Source organism: Calypte anna, unplaced genomic scaffold (genome assembly GCF_003957555.1).
Source record: "Calypte anna isolate BGI_N300 unplaced genomic scaffold, bCalAnn1_v1.p scaffold_86_arrow_ctg1, whole genome shotgun sequence".
NCBI classification, from domain to species: domain Eukaryota; kingdom Metazoa; phylum Chordata; class Aves; order Apodiformes; family Trochilidae; genus Calypte; species Calypte anna.
Window position 1 is genome coordinate 538,491 of NW_022045534.1, and position 16,182 is coordinate 554,672.

Sequence of the window (16,182 nt, forward strand, 5' to 3'; positions counted from 1 at the left end):
CCACCCCAGGGCCAGGACGTGCTCAGCCCACCCAACCTTCCCCTGTTTGGGGAGAGAAATGACAACCCCAGCTGGGCTCTTGCCCACCCTCCTGGTTGGGGAGGCAGTACCATTCCCTAACGCCCTGACTTCCATCTAACCCAAGAGAACCAAGTCTTGAACAGCAGAAGTGAGGATGAACATCTCCAGCTGTGTCCCCCTGGGTTGGGTGCAGTGCAGACCCCCCTCCCCCAGCCACCCCCAGACCCCTGCCCACCTTCCCACCCCACCCCAACCCCAGACCTCAACACAGCAAAACCCAAGCTGAGTCCAGACCAGTTTGGTGTTTCCAGACACAGAGACCCAGTGGGCTGGTGGTGAGGCCCAGCAGGACACGTGTTTTCCTTTCCCTGGGCCTTAGCTGAGCAGAAAATCCTTGGGAAGGAGTGATGCCTGACTGCCCCCAAGGGCTGGGTGAGCATGGGAAGCTCCCTAAAAACCAGCAGGCCCCAGGGTGACACTTGGGAGCACTTGGCTGGCATCAGGTGCTGGGCAGCAGATTTCTGCTGGCAATGAAGTGCAGTTCAGCACAGATTTGTGATCTCTGCTATAAATGTCTCCTGGGATTCCCCACCACCACGCCCACTGAGTCCTTTTAGTGATTTAAACTCTTGAATCCTATGGTTATACAGTTGCCTTTTTTGCAGTATTTATCAGTAGCAACTCAAGACGCTGCCTTCCTGAAACCAAAGTGACTGCAGCAGCCCCCTTGGAGACAAGGAGAGGATAATATGCACCTCAGAAACACCAGCCAATATTGCACAACCCAGTTTGCCTTCTGGAAACAGCCTGGTCACAAGTGAGAGGCAAGTACTTGAAAGGCTGGAACAATGTTAATGCCTTCCAATTCTGAAAAAATTGAACTGAAATTTAGAGCAACAAAACGAGACCCCTTGGGGGGGGGGGTCCTGCTTTGGAGCTCTGGGATCAGTCAGTACAAATGTTCAGTTTCTTGATTTTTCCAGTTCTTCTCTTTGTCCAGAGAAGACCAACAACAGGCTATAAGGTTTTGCCAGGGGTTGGCTCCCCCCATCTAGAGCAGAGCTCAGCAAACATGCCGGATAGCAGGCTGGGGTTAATGAAACTGCAGTACAAGTCAAACACTATCTCCTAAAAGATTGAAAAAATATTTTTAAACAAAATAATGTGACATATTTACAGAATTCCTTAAGTGCAAACTCTTGTCACAATTCACGTAGTTGAGCTCAGTTTAGACTCACTGTACAAGAAGGTGCTCTTTCTTTAATGAAAGAAGAACTCTACTCTGTAATTCCTGATTCGGTAACGTGTCTCTTGTGCAAGGCAGTAAATTTCCTGTTTTCTTCCCAACGTACTTCTGAAAGCAAAACCCCCCACCCCAAAAAAAAAAACCCCAAGCCATCCTCTTCCCCATCCCCCTCCCGGTTACCGCACCACGAGGCAGGAGACACAGAGCTTAGAGGGGCCGATGCAATCATCATGGCAGAAGGCACCGCAGCCCTTGCACATGATCATGGCTTTCAACCTGCAGTAACATTTGGAAGGGGAATCCTCCAGGCTGCTGTCTTCAGAGAAGGCTTGAACAGGGATGCTCTGAGCCCCGTGGCCACCAGAGTTCATGGCTTGGCTGGTGGGAATGGTGGTGACAGTCACGGAGAAGGACATGACGTTCCCCATGCTGCTGGACAGCTGATTGCATTCACTCATCAGGGAGCCCTGGGTCACCTCCGGGGAGGTGGAGACATTTATTGTGCCACTGTAACTGGGGCCAAGGAGCTGTGCTGCAGCATTGCCAGGGAGCTTTGGAGGGTGTGGAGCAGAGAGCAGGGGTGGCTGCTGCTGCTGCTGCTGCTGCTGCTGCTGCTGCTGCTGCCCGGGGTCTGAGGATGGTGCAGGAGCACTGAAGAGCTCGGGGCTGCTGTGCATCTTCCCCCTCATCGCCTGTGCCATTTGCTCTTGAGCAGCCTGGATGAAATCTCGTGCCAGTGCAGTCCCATCAAAGGCCTGGATGTGCTCCTTGCTGGATGGTGCCTGCTGAGAGGCTTCGCTCTTCACGCCCTTTTTAGCCAGGGTGCTGTAATCCGAAGGGCTCATGCCATGAGACACCTGCTCCTTCTGACACTGAGCAGACACCCGGCCAGCCTGGGGCTCCTCTTTCACACTGATGTGTTCGTGTTCATCACCAGTGCTCTCATCATCTGCATCTCCCTCCTCGCTGCTGCTGCCATGGCCAGCCAGCTCCTCACATTCCCCAAATTCTGCTCTTGGAGTGTCAGCAGGACTGTGCAGACACGGGCGGCTTTCGGGGTTCAAGGAGAAGCCTCTCCTCAGACTCTCTGAACCACGACCGTAGGTGGAAACGTTGAGCAGATAATGACCAGACATGGCAGGCTTGGATGTCCTCCTGCCCATGAAACCCAGCATAAATCTCTGACTGGTGGAGCTGTTTTCTAACTGGAAACCTGAGTGAGTGCGGTTCAGTTGTGAAGGCTGAAGGGCTGGCAACAAGTTCTGCCTCTGGACCCTCTTGATGAGAGTCTGAAGGATCTGCTCTTGGGTGGTTTTGCTGAGTGCCTCGTGGCACTGGTGCTGGTCAGGACTGGGGTCCTTTCCCGAGGGGAGCGGAAAGGTCCTTGGAATGTGAGGCAGAGGCCTGTTTGGGCAAAAGATCTTCCCAAGCTGCTGTGAGGGTAAATTTGATTGTCTTTCACCGCCCTCAGCTCCAGCACCATTCCCTGCTGTGCCCGGAGCACTGGATGCTGCTGCCCCTTTTTCCTCATGGGAAGCTAAAGGGACAGTTTTCATCTCAGTTTTGGTGAGAGGCTTTGGCAGGATTTGCTCCAGAGGGACGTTCTTGCCTTGAAGAAGCTGAGTGACCAAAGGGTTGTTAGCAGGGATACTGGAGCTTGGTTTTGGGAGGGCTCCACTGGAGCTTGAACCTGCGTGAGTTTTAAGGCTAAGTGCTCCTGATGAAGTGCGAGGGGGTGGGAGAGATGGAGCAGATGTGACCACAGCTCCAGCCTGGGACTCTGAGCTGGTGGATGTCAGCGAAGGCGTCAGGGGGGAAGGAGCTTTGCTTTTAGACACATCCAAGCTGGAGCCTCCTGAGGCTGCAGGTGCTACCTTAGGTAGAGCTGTGCTGGGCTCTGCCGTGGGCAGGGTGCCACAGCCTGCTCCATCCCTGACAGCTGCTGCTCCACTGGGGCCTGCTGGAGCAGAAGGTGCTTTGTCATTGCTACCACCATTTGGGGAGCCCAAAACCTGACCCCCAGCTGTGCTGGGAGGGCTCTGCTTTGCTCTGCTGCTTTTCTCTAATGCCGAGGTGGCCGGTGGGGTGGAGGAGGAGGATGAGGATGATGATGATGAGGAGGAGGTGCCTGCACTGCTGCCTGGAGCTGGGGGTCGCAGTGTGGCAGTTTGCTGTAGTTGTGCTCTAGAAGGACCATGAGGCGGTGCCTGCCCCGTGGTCTGGGTCTCCATTTGGGTGCAGGTCCCTGGGCCATGGGGAAGAAACCTTCCCGAACCTCCCCCGCTTCCAGTTCCTGCCAGTTCCAGTGCATTGCCTCCAGTTCCAGTTCCCTTGGCTCCGCTCGCTGCCGGGTCACTCTTCTCTCCCCCACCCCCCGGGGGGGTCCCACCACCACCCCCAGGCCCTGGCCCTGGCACAGCCCCCCCGGCCGAGGCGGCGGCAGCGGCGGCGGCGGCTGCTGCCCTCTGAGCCTTGGCTTGCTGGGCTCGTGCCTTGATGTCTGCCAGAGTTCTGGCTCCTGTTCTTCCTGGATTGGTGAGTGAGATTGGGAAACGTGCCCTGGGAGAGACCTGGCCCGCAGGAAATGGCATGGGGGAGATTCTGGAAACAGGAATCTGAAACAGGAGAGAAAAAAAAAAAGCAGAGCTGAGACATGGGGAACACTGAACCCAGATGTTTAGGAGTGTAAGGGGTCATGGTTCTTGTCTTGGAGAAGTAGCTGAAGTTTTAGAGAAATCCTTTTGGAGAAAATGCTTATATTTTGGAGCTGGGGAAGAATTTCTCCCTGGAGAGGTTTCAGAGAAAGCCCTGGGGATGTGGGGCAGTGGGCATGGTGGGGTTGGGTTGATGGTTGGACTGGATGATCTTAAAGGTCTTTTCCAACCAAAAGGACTCTGAGTCTAGGAAATCCCTTGTCTCCCTCATGTAAGATAAAAAATAAAAGAAGTCTATGGTCTTTTGATGTCTGTTTCTCCTATTTTAAGTCTGTTACAACCCCAGTGACTCAGGAGGCTCATCCTCTGCTGTTGCACGCTGGTTCATCAGCACCATTACTCAAAATCCCACCACACTCCCTGAGGAAAAATAGCCAGTTTCTTCCAGAACTCAACACCTATTGCCCCTTACTCTGTTTCACACTTCATTCATCTCTAACTTATTTACTTTTAAAGATTTATGTCAACATTCTGCTTGCTTCTGCATTGCTCTTCTACCCCTGTATTTACATTTGTCTCCTCACTGGCTTTGTACAAAGTCAAAATCATTTCTTTAGTGTGTATCTGTAGATAAATGACAATATTTTAGTCCTTCCTAGCACGGGTTCTCCACACCCCTCATCATGCCAGTTCACTTTCTGTTAAGCTTATTTTTTCAAGGATGTAAGTGATGAGAGGAGGGCTCTGGTGTGAGGGCTCCTCTGTCCCCAGTGCCAAGACTTAGGGGAGTGTATTTTAGGGTTATATTTGTTTGCAGGGCTCATCTTCTGATTAACCATTTCACCACTTCATTCTTTTTTGAGAAATTAGGTGTCTTCTCCCTTACAGGGGAAAATATTTTCAACTGCCCTTCAACTGGCTCTAATATTAAATGGGATCCCACATTCATTACACTGGAAGTTCAACCATGCTTCCCTGATGGTATTTTGAACCTCTTTTGTGGACAGTTTTTCCCCAATTTTTTGTCACTAACAATTTCTATTAGTGCTTTCCTGACTCTGTGCTGTACTCTAGAGAGAATAATGAACCATTTTTTAAATTTTCTGTTTGCATACTTCCTACCAGAAAAGAATCTTAACGGGAGAGGACTCTTAGGACATACAGAAACACTGTTATGGAGCAGTTTTCCTTTTACAGCTTCTGCCCAAGGCCCCACGCCAGGCAGCTGAACTTCAACCAGATCAAATTCTGGTTGGAAAAGCACAGACCTTGTTCTACAGAATCCAGAGCTTTCTATTCACACAGGCACATTTGGTTGTGAAGCATTTTCCTGTGCTGGTTCATCCATTTTCTATCTCCTGCTGAGCATAACATCACTGGGACAGCCTCAGTGTTGTCTGCAGGATCCTGTGGTCATTTTCTGACAGAGTACCAAGTGCCTGCATGGTGTTTATTTCTTACCAAGGGGCATCCCTGGCACTTTCCCTGGAGGAGGTGTGTGGTCCCACCACCTGGATCTCAAATGCAAGAGCAGGGCCTTGGCTGGAGCATTCCTTCCCTGCTTCCTCTCTGCCCTCTCCTGGTGGTGATTTGTTGCCTCTTTCCCACAGGTTTTTGCCAAGACTCAGCAGCCAAAGGGCTTCTGGAATCGAGTTGTTCCCTACAACTCTTCCCCTGCTACCTACTCTGGCACCAGACTGCATTCAGCTGCTATAAATGGTAACAGCACCATTTCTGGATGGCCTTTCTTTAACCACAGATGAATACTTTACTTTCTGGGTTTGGTACAACACAGGAAGCTGCTGCTGGGATTCTTTTCTGGACCTGTTAATGTGCTGCTGGGGATCCTCACACACCTGCAAAGTTCTCACACTCCTGGGCCACCAAGGGCTTTGTTGTTACAGTTCCCCCACAGCTCCAGCTGCCCCTGGTTTCACCCTGACCTGCAGTTCCTCCTGGGTACTTGGGCTTTTCCACTGCTGCCTGAGATTCTGCCCAAGACACCTTGAGGAGAGGTTCTCAGCTGACCTCGATGAGCTGTTGACAGAATTTACACATGACTAGGACAAGCAGAGCATTTCTGTGAGAGCTGCACCCACCCAGGCAAAGCCAGGCTGGGGATGTGTCCCCTTTTCTCTTTACCTTGAGTGGGGGCACCCGTGGGACGGGGGTCCCCGGGGCAGGAAAGGGCTGGGGCTGCCTGCGAAACGCCTGCTGGTGCTGGCAGCTCCCCACCACGCGTGGCCTCTTCTCAGGGGTGCTGGGAGCTTCCTCACCACTCTCTGACTTCCTCTTCTGGGCTTCCACGCTGACTTCCATGGCCTCGTTTGCAGGGGGCTTCTTTTCTGGTGCTTCTGGAGTCATCGTTGGGGTTTTCACCTTTGCTGCCACCGCTTCACCTGCTTCGGGGCTCTTTGGTTTCCTGGGGGCCAGAGCTGGGGTGCCAGCAGTCTCTCTCCCTGGCACATCCTGTGATGCTTCGTGCTGCCTCTCCTCTTCTGCCTTTTGACTGGTGGCAGTCTGGGCTTTCTCTTGGGTGGGCTCTCCTTGGACTCTCTCTCTGGGAGGCAGAGCATGGTCCCCAGGTTTCACTGCACTCCCAGCTGGGCAGAGCGAGGCCTGTGCAGGTCTGGCTGGTTTGGGTTGCATGTTCTCTCTTCTTTCCTCTGCTTTTTTCATTGCTGGTGCTTCCTGGGCTGCTTGTGCTTTAGGCTCTAATGGAGAAGCAGTCTCCTCCTTGAGAGGTGCCAGAGGGGCTGGTGTGCATTTTGGCTGTTCAGCTGCTGGGGCTTCAGGCTCTGTCTCTGCAGGGCTGATGTTTGCTGTCAGTCTTCTGGACTCCTCAGGACTCAGTCCAGAACTGTCAATAAAACCAGAAGTTTGTATTTTGTAAAACATTCTTGCAAAAAACACCACACAATCCTGATGAAAACTGAGAGAGGATTCTCTTGGTACCACACCCTAAATAAATATCTCACACCCCTAATTCTGTGCCATGATCTTTGAAATCCTTCCACACCATTAGTACTTCCAGATGAACCAGAACTTTACAGCAAAGCTGATGAACAACTGAGCACAGGTTAGATTTCCTTCTCTACCCAGATACCAACTTTCCAGGCTGCAAACCAAGTGAATTTGGCTGCAATATTTATTATCCACCCCAGACATATACCTGCAGCACACCAACAACCCCCAGAGCTTGCATCTGTCTCCAGCTCATACGGTGACATTTGTGGAAGGGGACACTGAAAACTTTCCCACCACCAGGACCCCTGATGTACCCCTGGCTTGGAACCCTCAGTGCTGCCTTTCCCCACCATCAGCAAGCTGGGAGCATTTCCCTGTATTATTCATCCATCTTTGTTTGCAAAAGCAAGGAACGAGCTGGGAATCCAACTCCCAGGCTGACGTCTGATTTGGGATTTTCATCCACCCCTCTCCACAAAATATCAGATTTGGAGGTTTTCTTACTGACAAGCTCTCAGGAGCTAGAGAGAACTGAAATACTGCTATTGTGCATGTCACCTGCACACTGTCCTGCTGTCCCCTGTCCCCCTGAAGTTTCAAGAACGTGGCTGTCACCCTTTTCCTTCCAGCACAGAGCTCTATTTGTGATCACACCCTGGTTTTCCACACCAAGAGAACTGGGTAAGTTTCCTGAGTAAAGCTCTTTGCTGATGCCACAAGATCACTCGTGCTCTACACTCGTGCCACCTCCCACAGCCTGCAGGATGTACCCACCCAGCCCCAAACTCACCTGTGAGCCCCCAGACTATCAGACCATGGAATACTACACATAAGGACTAATAATGTCTGCAATAACCCCAATGCTCTAGAGGGCTAGAACATCACAGAAAAATGGGAGGGAAACTGGCTGACAGTCCAAGGACAAGCATAAAAGCTAAAGCTGTCAAGATGCAGGACAAGAAATCCCTTATTATTTATTTACATGCATCTGCTTGTTTTCAGGTTCCTTATTTACCTGCACAGAAACCTAAAATCTTCTCCAGAGCCCAAATGGATGGGTAAATCTTGAAGAAGATTTTTAATATATTAATTGTTGATTTATAGATTTATTTTATTAATAACATGATAAAAAGAAATAATGAAAGACTTATGGACTTGGGAGGTTAACCACCTACATGTCTGATTGAAGGAGAGTGGACACATAAAGAGAAACACAGAGGACTGTTCAGCCCCACACAGCCCTGAGCCTCCATCCTGACACCAGAAGAACCCTAAAGGGGGAGTGACTCCAAGTACTGTAGTAAGGAGTGGGAGAAGTCAGGATGTGAAGTCCAAAGGAGAAGAGCACTGCACTGGCTGAGGTGACAGTGACAGCACAGACATCAGCCTTGGATCACTTGGGTGGCTCCTCAGCTCTGGGGCTGCCTGGTGAAGCTACAGAACCTTCTCAGGCTTCAGGAATAATGAAAAGGGAAGTTTGTTGATGGGCAGCAGCTGCAGTCCCAGCAATGGGCACAGCTGGACAGGCAGGGGGGGACTGAATGGCAGCTGAGTGCCTTACCTCTGACCATAGTAGCTCTCAAAGAAATGTTCCTTCCACAGCTCAACCTTCTTCTCCTTTTCTATCTCTTGCCGGATCCTGAGCTGCATCTCTGGTGTGAACTCACCTGCAAAATGCAAGAAAGGATTTCTGATAAAACAACCAAAAAATGAGTGGGGGTAAGCACAGGAGAGTCCCCTTCAGTGCCAGCACCAAGGTGTGTAGGACCATGTGTTCATATTCTGAGGGTTCATCATCAGACAATGAGGAAACTTGTTCTGACACAGCTGCAGAGCTTTAGTGACAGAGATGGGACCTTGAGGCTCCAGACCTCCTTCATTCCCAAGCTTTGTCTTGGTCACACCATTTTGTTTGAGCTCTTTAGGACACAGTTACCAGAACCAGATCTTTTCCAGCACTGCAGTTCCCAAAGAGAGGAGGATTCCTGGTAGAGATCAACAGCAACTGGATGCTTCCATCACTGCACACTGTGCTCCTCAACCACTTCCTCCCATCAAATAAGGGGATCATTAGAAATTCTTGCTGAGTTTTTGCTTCATGCAGGTATCAGAATCTGTCCAAAGGAAACTAAGAGTGTGTCCCAGTTCAGTACACTGTTCCTTGTCAGTCTGACACCAGGGCAGTCACTCTTTTCTTCCAGTGAGTGCAGAGGGCCCCAGCCAGAACCTCTGGGATATCAACCTTCTTTTCTGTTTTTGTATAAGTCTGGTCAGGTAAATATATCTGGTTTTAGTCTTGCATCAAAAGCAGTGGAACACCTGCCTTTACTTACAGTCATTTGGTAACAGGGTACAAAATCTGTTCATTTGACACAGCCTCTGCTTTACTGTGAATCCATGGATTTCCCTTGCTGTGGTTTTTCTGCATCAGGCCAGGCTTGCCCCCAGCTCAAAGCAGAGCAGAAACTGGGATGGCAGCTTGCATCAAGGAACTGACTTATGACCATCTGCCTGAAGGCTGCCAGGGGCCTGGGGGGGTCTCCAGGACAACCTCTTGGTCTTCCTGGATGGCAGCCCTGCCCTCAGCCATGCTGAGTGGTCCCCCCAGCTTGGTGTCCCCCACAAACTCCCCTGGGGTCACTGACAAGGACACAACCTCTGTGGTGCCCACGTGTCACATCCTAATGTCCCAGCAGGGACACAGGAGGGTTGTGGGACAGGTACCCAAAGCTTTGCTGAGGCTGAGGGAAGCAATGCCCACTGCTCTGCCCTTCCTGCCTCATCACACATGTTCAGCTCAGCCAAGCTGCTCAGGCAGGAGGGACCCTTGGTAAAACCATCCTGATGGTTTCCAGTCACCTTCTCCTCCCCATCCCAGAGATGTGCTCTAAGAGGGCTCCATGGCATTCCCAGGGGGGACACTGAGGCTGAGCAGCCCTCCCTGTGCTGAAGGAAAAGCTGACTGGGGCTGGGGTCATAACACTGGGGGTGACCCCAAACACAATGTTATATGTAGCACATATATTAATACAAAAATGGATAAATTTTTCTGTGGAAAAGCCTCTGTAAAGAGTCAATCATCCAGGCACGAGGAGATGATATTCTCTTCTTCTTAAAGTGAGTCATGCACAGCTGAGTTCTGTGGCAGAAATGGCTCCTGACTCCTGGTGATGTCACTTGGTGGAATTAAGCACCTCTAAGTTCAAGATGCAAACGATTGTTGAAGGTGCAGGAGTCCAAGAGATTAGGGAATGTCTTTGTCTCATACTAAAATTGTGGCTCCAAGGCCTGACCACAGAGCAGCTGTGGCTCTGGGAACACAATTCCCCTCCTCTCCCAAGCTTAGCAGAGCCCTTTATTTACTGGGTTGTAACTCAGCTCTACTGTTACTTCACCAAGATTTTAAACACATTTTCCCTTTTTTCCCCCACCTCTTCCAGTGACTTGCTGCTTCTCCCACATGCTCCAGGAGACCTCTCTGATCCCAAGCCCTCCTTACTGCTTCTCCCACATGCTCCAGGAGACCTCTCTGATCCCAAGCCCTCCTTGCTGCAGCCCCCCAGGAGCACAGTTCCAGGTTTGTGGGGCTGCACTGACCACACCTGCATCAACCCAAGTCCCTCTCGTGCTTCACTTTTGCCACATTCCCCAAAACACTCCCTAGCTCAGAGCCTCCCAGTGTCTGGGGAAGTTTTACCTTCTGACAGCCTCTCCTTCCAGCCCTGGGCAGCTGAGGTGAAGAACTCGTTGTTGAGTGCAGAACCACTCAGCTTCATCAGCCCATCAGCCCCCACCTGGAACACAGCAGAGAGCAAAGAGCATCAGCACCTGGAGGGGCTGCCAGGTGGGGACACCCAGAGAACTACACCCCGGGGCAGCACAGGAGAGGGCAGGAAGGAGAAGCAAGGACATGAAAGGTTTCACAGAAAAGCAGCTCTGAAATGTACAGAATCATAACCACGGGTGCTTCAGGACAAAGAGAGACCAAGGAAGCTCCCAACCCATCAAAGTGTGGTTACCAGGCAGGGCACTGGAGCTACAGAGTGGGACCTAAGGAAGAAAGCAAGAGGCTAAGACTGGAACACAGCAAGGTGGGGAATTATAGGCAGGGTAATAAATCATAGGTGAGGTTTGCTTTTGCTCTTCATCCCAGGGAAGTAAAGGTGGAATTCCTCTAGCAGAAACACACAAGTACACACATCCTTCAGTAAGTCATAAGAACCTGCACTGGGCAAAACTGGTGTGTTTCTGGCTCTCAGATAATAAATCAGAACAAAGTCAAACCCAGCTGTCTGAATGCAGGGTACGCCTGATGCCAACACTGAAAGGACCAGGAGCTGATAAAGCAAACCACTGCTTTTCTCAGGAAAAGCACTCCCCTCCTGGGGGAGCAATGAAAATGATGGAGGTGACTTCACAGAAGCGTTTTAGGTAAGGTTTAGCTAAGAGATTTGCCATAGAATCCCAGACTGGGTGAGGCTGGGAGGGAGCTCAGAGCTCATCCCCTCCAACCCCCCTGCCATGCCCAGGGACACCTCTCACCCAGCCCAGGCTGCTCCAAGCCTCATCCAACCTGGCCCTGAACAGGGAGGGGGCAGCCACAGCTTCTCTGGGCAATCTGTTCCAGAGTCTCAGCACCCTCCTGCTGAAGAACTTCTTCCTCAGATCCAGCCTGAACCTCTTCTCCTGCACTTTCAATCCATTTTCCCTTCTCCTGTCACTGGACACTCAGGAAAAGTCCCTCTGCAGCCTTCCTGGAGGTTCCCTTCAGGGATTGGGGGGCAGCTCTAAGGTCCCCCTGAGGCTTCTCTTCTCCAGGCTGAACAATCCCAGCTCCTCAGCCTCTCCTCCTGGCAGAGCTGCTCCATCCAGCCCCTGGATCATCTCTGTGGCCTCCTCTGGACTCATCCCAACAGCTCTGTGTCCTTCCTGTGCTGGGGACACCAGAGCTGGATGCAGGATTGGAGGTGGGGGTCTCACAAGAGCAGAGGGGGAGCATCCCCTCTCCTGACCTGCTGCCCAAGCTCCTCTGGATGCCTCCCTAGGACAGGGTGGGGATGCATCATGTTTAAGTTGGGAGCAGCCCTTACTTCTGAAAGCAGAGATTTATTTCCAGATCTCTAGTGATGGAGCAGAGTTCACAGGGCTGTCTGACTGCACACATGGTGTTTCCTGTTCCTCGTGCTGGAGGACAGGGACAGACCCCCCCTGTCAGGCTGAGGGTTCTGCCCCAAAGTGCTCACTTGGCTCTTCTGCAGCTGAGCAAAACACAACAGAGATGTGACCTCTCACAACTGCCATGTCCAAGCCTTCACCTCTGTGCTTGTTTGCTGCAGCAGAGCCTGACATTTTTTAAAGCAGGCATCACCACTCGATGGGCTGGGCTGCTCTAGGAGATTCACTGCAGCAAAATGTAAAAATCTGCTCTCTCTGGAATCAAGTAATATTATCTAGTTGGTCAAAACTTGTTCTTAGTCAGATTTTAATTGAGTTTAAGGACAATTAAAAGGCAGGACAGAAATGTCTTGCCATCTGCTGTCAGGATCTTGCCAGTAAACCCCAGCTGCAAACTCCATCACATCATATTTTGACACATACCTAATTATTCCAAAGGCCACAGGGCTTATAAAAAAATTCCTTCAAGCATTTATTTGATCCTCCTTGGACTAACAAGTCCCCAGTGGGTGCTGATAGAAGAACAGAATTTATGAGACAAGATGAGATGTGAGGACCCCTCCTAACTCCAGTGAACAGTGAAAGGCTTCTTTCAGGAGAGGAAGAGGGCACCAAGGTCTCCCTCCAGCCTCCTCTTCTCCAGCTGAACATCCCCACCTCCTTCAGCCTCTCCTCCTAAGATCTGTTCTCCAGATCTGTTTTTTTTTCATAAGGAAAAGTCTATCCCATTAGACATCAAGACAGTACTTGGATGTCCAGTCTGAGTTACCTCTGGAGCTGCCCCCCCAGAGACCCTCTTCCCCCCCAGCAGGCGCAGGAGCAGGAGGAGAAAGAGGAGGAGGAGGAAGAGGAGGAGGAGGAGAAGAAGGAGGAAGAGGAGGAGGAGAAGAAGAAGGAGGAGGAGGAGAAGAAGAAGGAGGAGGAGGAGGAGAAAGAGGAGGAGGAGGAGCAGGAGCAGGAGCAGGAGCAGGAGCAGGAGAAGGAGAAGGAGAAGCAGGAGCAGGAACAGGAGGAGGAGGAAGATCAGGAGCAGGATCAGGATCAGGACCAGGAGCAGGAGGAGGAGCAGAAGGAGGAGGAGGACCAAGAGCAGGATCAGGATCAGGATCAGGATCAGGATCAGGATCAGGATCAGGACCTACCTGCCTGTCCACCTCGGGCAGCAGGAGCAGCAGGCGCTGCTGGCACTCCGTGGGCAGCACAGAGAAGGTGTGCTTGTTGATCAGGGCCCTCAGGTTGGTGTTCACCAGGATGGAGTCAGGGGTTTCCACATCAATTTCAGCACACTTGGCTCTCTTCAGCTGCCCTGCAAAGAGCCACAAAGACATGAGCACCATCTGACCTCTGAGAGGATGGCAGGCTCTGGAGCTCACTGCCTCTGAGAGGTCATCTTGCTGATCCGTTCCAAACCTTGGCTTGAAGCACCCATTCTGCCTTTGAGATACAGTTAGAAGTAAAAGGTGGGAGGTTCTGAACATACCTAATACCCTGTAGCCTGCAGCAGTCCCCCTGGCAGCTTTGGAAGGGATCCTGGACCTCTGGGGGCCAGCAAGGAGTCTTTTTCAGGAGGCTTTCTGAGACTACTTTTAGCCACGTCAATTTTTCTATTTTAAGCCCCCAGTTAAGGTCAGTTTGTTCCTGGGGATTTCTTCTTGTTCTTTCCTACTTTTGTTCCCAGCCAAAGCATTTCAGAGAAATTCATCAGCTCATTGTGCTTGCACAGAAACCACAGCACCAGGCAAAGCAGCACAAAGCAGTAACCATTCCCCTTCTCTGCTTGGAAGCCACCAAGGTCACCATTAACCCTCACACCACCCCCAGCTCCATCCAACATGCTGCAAATACAGAGAATAATGAGGAAAACATTTGTGCTGTGTGCTGTTTCCTTCAGATCTACCCACTGCCTGTTCCTGGCAAAATCCTGTGTGTTTTGAAGCTTAGATGAAAAGGACATTATCAGTAAAATGGGTCAGACCCTGCTCCCCCTGACCTCAGGGTCACAGTGATTACTTTTAAGGTAAGAAGACTTCACAGAATAAATGCCATGGAGGTTTGCTGAGTTAGGGGAAGTTTGCTCTATTAGAATTGGTTCAAAAAACATCTCTGCAGGTTTGTGACCTACTGAAGCTGCAGAGTTTCCTATTTACAGGGGCCAAATGAAACATACCCCAATAAGTGCCTGTTTTCACCAGTGACACAGGAAATCCAGGATGATGAGCACAGATAGAGACCTCAGTGTAACTGGTTCAGGGAGGTCAATTTCATCAGCTGTGAATGTGAAGCAAACCCCAGAAGGTCAGGAGGGCTGTGTGAGACCCAACTTCAGAGAGGGGGAAGGAAGTCAAGGAACAGTGGAGCGTAAAGATCTGGGAAGGAATTACTTTTTCCTTTTTAATATTGTCCAAGTGTCTAACGTGCATTAAAAAGCCTACTAAATAATACAAGTGCTTTGTTGCTTCTCAAACAGCAAGCTGCAAATTCAGAGGTAGGAATGCCTGATGGTAAGAAATGAGATAGGGTTTATTTGCACAGGTATGTGGTGAATTATTCCTCCTGAGTCACACAACATGCTAGCAGTGCCTGCCAGAGTGGTCCAGAAGTCACTTTAGTCATAAAATTAATTACTCATTTGCTACTTTGGCTTTTGCTTTGTCATCAGAGCAACCAAATCTCTGTAAGGAGAAAAAGAAATCTCTTACTTGCATGGAGCCTGTCAGATCTCTGGAAGGGTTTCTTCCCCAGCCCTGGCAAGGAGTTTTCCAGCTTGACAGAAGGAGAGGAACTGGAGGTGGAGTTCTGAGGGCTGCTGGCCTGTCCATCTGACTGCTTTCCTTCCCAAGCTGCACAGGAAATCGAGACATTTAAACACAGCCACCTACAGAAAAATCTTCCAGGAGAGCTGCTGGGGCTGCAATGGGGATTGTTGAACGTGCACACCCCAAGCCCAGCAGCTCTGGGACATCCCCAGGACACCTCTGTGCCTTTATTCCTGCAGCACTGCCTTCCCAGTGGGATGAGAGCAGGAGAGCCCTTGGCAGTCAGACATGGACAGCCAGGCCAGGCATGGTTTGAGGCTGCTTCCCAGTCAGTCCCATCTTATTTCCCATCTGTATCCAACCCAGTAACAATCCTGTTAAAACTTCCTTTCAGAGGCAGTTTTAGTTTCTGTTACAGTTCACTGACAGCAAAAACTTCTTCATACTTTATGTGTGCCTTCTGAATTTTAGCCTAATATTGCAGGTTTTGTTCTTTTACACCACCCTTGGTAATTCCTCCTCTTTCAAATACTCCAGAGGTATTTTCCTGTCCTGCTCTGAAGTCACTGTGTCACCAGACCAGACAGGTTCCAGCACCAGGATGTCTCCACACAAACCTTTGCCACCCACATTCCCTTCTGTACAGCAGGTTTTTTATTTCCCCAGCTCCTCTTTCCTTGCCCTCCTCCAGTGAGATGGATTAAGGACACGAGCTGCTCCCTGGCCTTCCCTCTGTTCTCTTTGGCACTCACTCAGCTCTGGGAAGGCCCAGGAGTCCCCTGCCTCAATTCCAAATCCGTGGGATTAAGTCCTGATCTAAAGGAATGCTGGCTCTGATTAGTGACTTGCACTAATTGATTCCCTCACCCAGTCTGTGCCAGCTTTGTTCCCCATCTGCCTCCCTGCCTGGTTCCTTCCCCTTCCCTTCCCCACACTGGCTCTCCCAGTTCTAAGCACATCCCTGAGACTGGGGACATGCAAGGTCACCTGGGCAGGGAGGGAAAAAAGGGACTCCAGGGGTGCTGAGGAAAACCCAAACCACCCCCACCACGTGGCAGGGACATTCAAGAGGCTTTTACAGGCATTAATGTTCAGTCCACCCATGGGGGCTGCATGAACACCCCATCCCTGCCCCAAATCAGTTGAATAAGGCCAGAGAGAAACCAAGGAATTCAGCTTTCCAGAGGCCAGGAGTGAAAGGAGCTCAATGTTCAACCTCCTTCTGTCCCTCAGAGCCTTTAAGGGGTTTCAGCCCCTCTCAGGTCTCCCCTGCTCCTGCAGTTCCCCTGGGCAGGGAGCTCAGGAGATGGGATGCTCCAGGGATGGCATCTTCCTGCTGTGCCAATGAACCACTCTGGTTTCA

At 50.9% G+C, this 16,182-nt stretch overlaps 1 protein-coding gene across 5 annotated transcripts in view; it reads right to left on the bottom strand.

The window, feature by feature from the left end:
• Positions 1–282: 282 nt before the first annotated feature.
• ASXL2 (ASXL transcriptional regulator 2) overlaps positions 283–16,182 on the bottom strand; it is a 99,604-nt gene continuing 83,704 nt past the window's right edge. For all 5 annotated transcript variants that reach the window (XM_030468827.1, XM_030468824.1, XM_030468828.1 and 2 more), the window contains 6 exons: positions 14,763–14,903; positions 13,206–13,369; positions 10,586–10,682; positions 8,450–8,555; positions 6,064–6,781; positions 283–3,882 (listed from right to left, as the gene is read on the bottom strand). In XM_030468827.1, the coding sequence (XP_030324687.1) occupies positions 1,444–3,882; positions 6,064–6,781; positions 8,450–8,555; positions 10,586–10,682; positions 13,206–13,369; positions 14,763–14,903 (3,665 nt within the window). In that variant the 3' untranslated portion in view covers positions 283–1,443. The remainder of the gene's footprint in view (positions 3,883–6,063; positions 6,782–8,449; positions 8,556–10,585; positions 10,683–13,205; positions 13,370–14,762; positions 14,904–16,182) is intronic.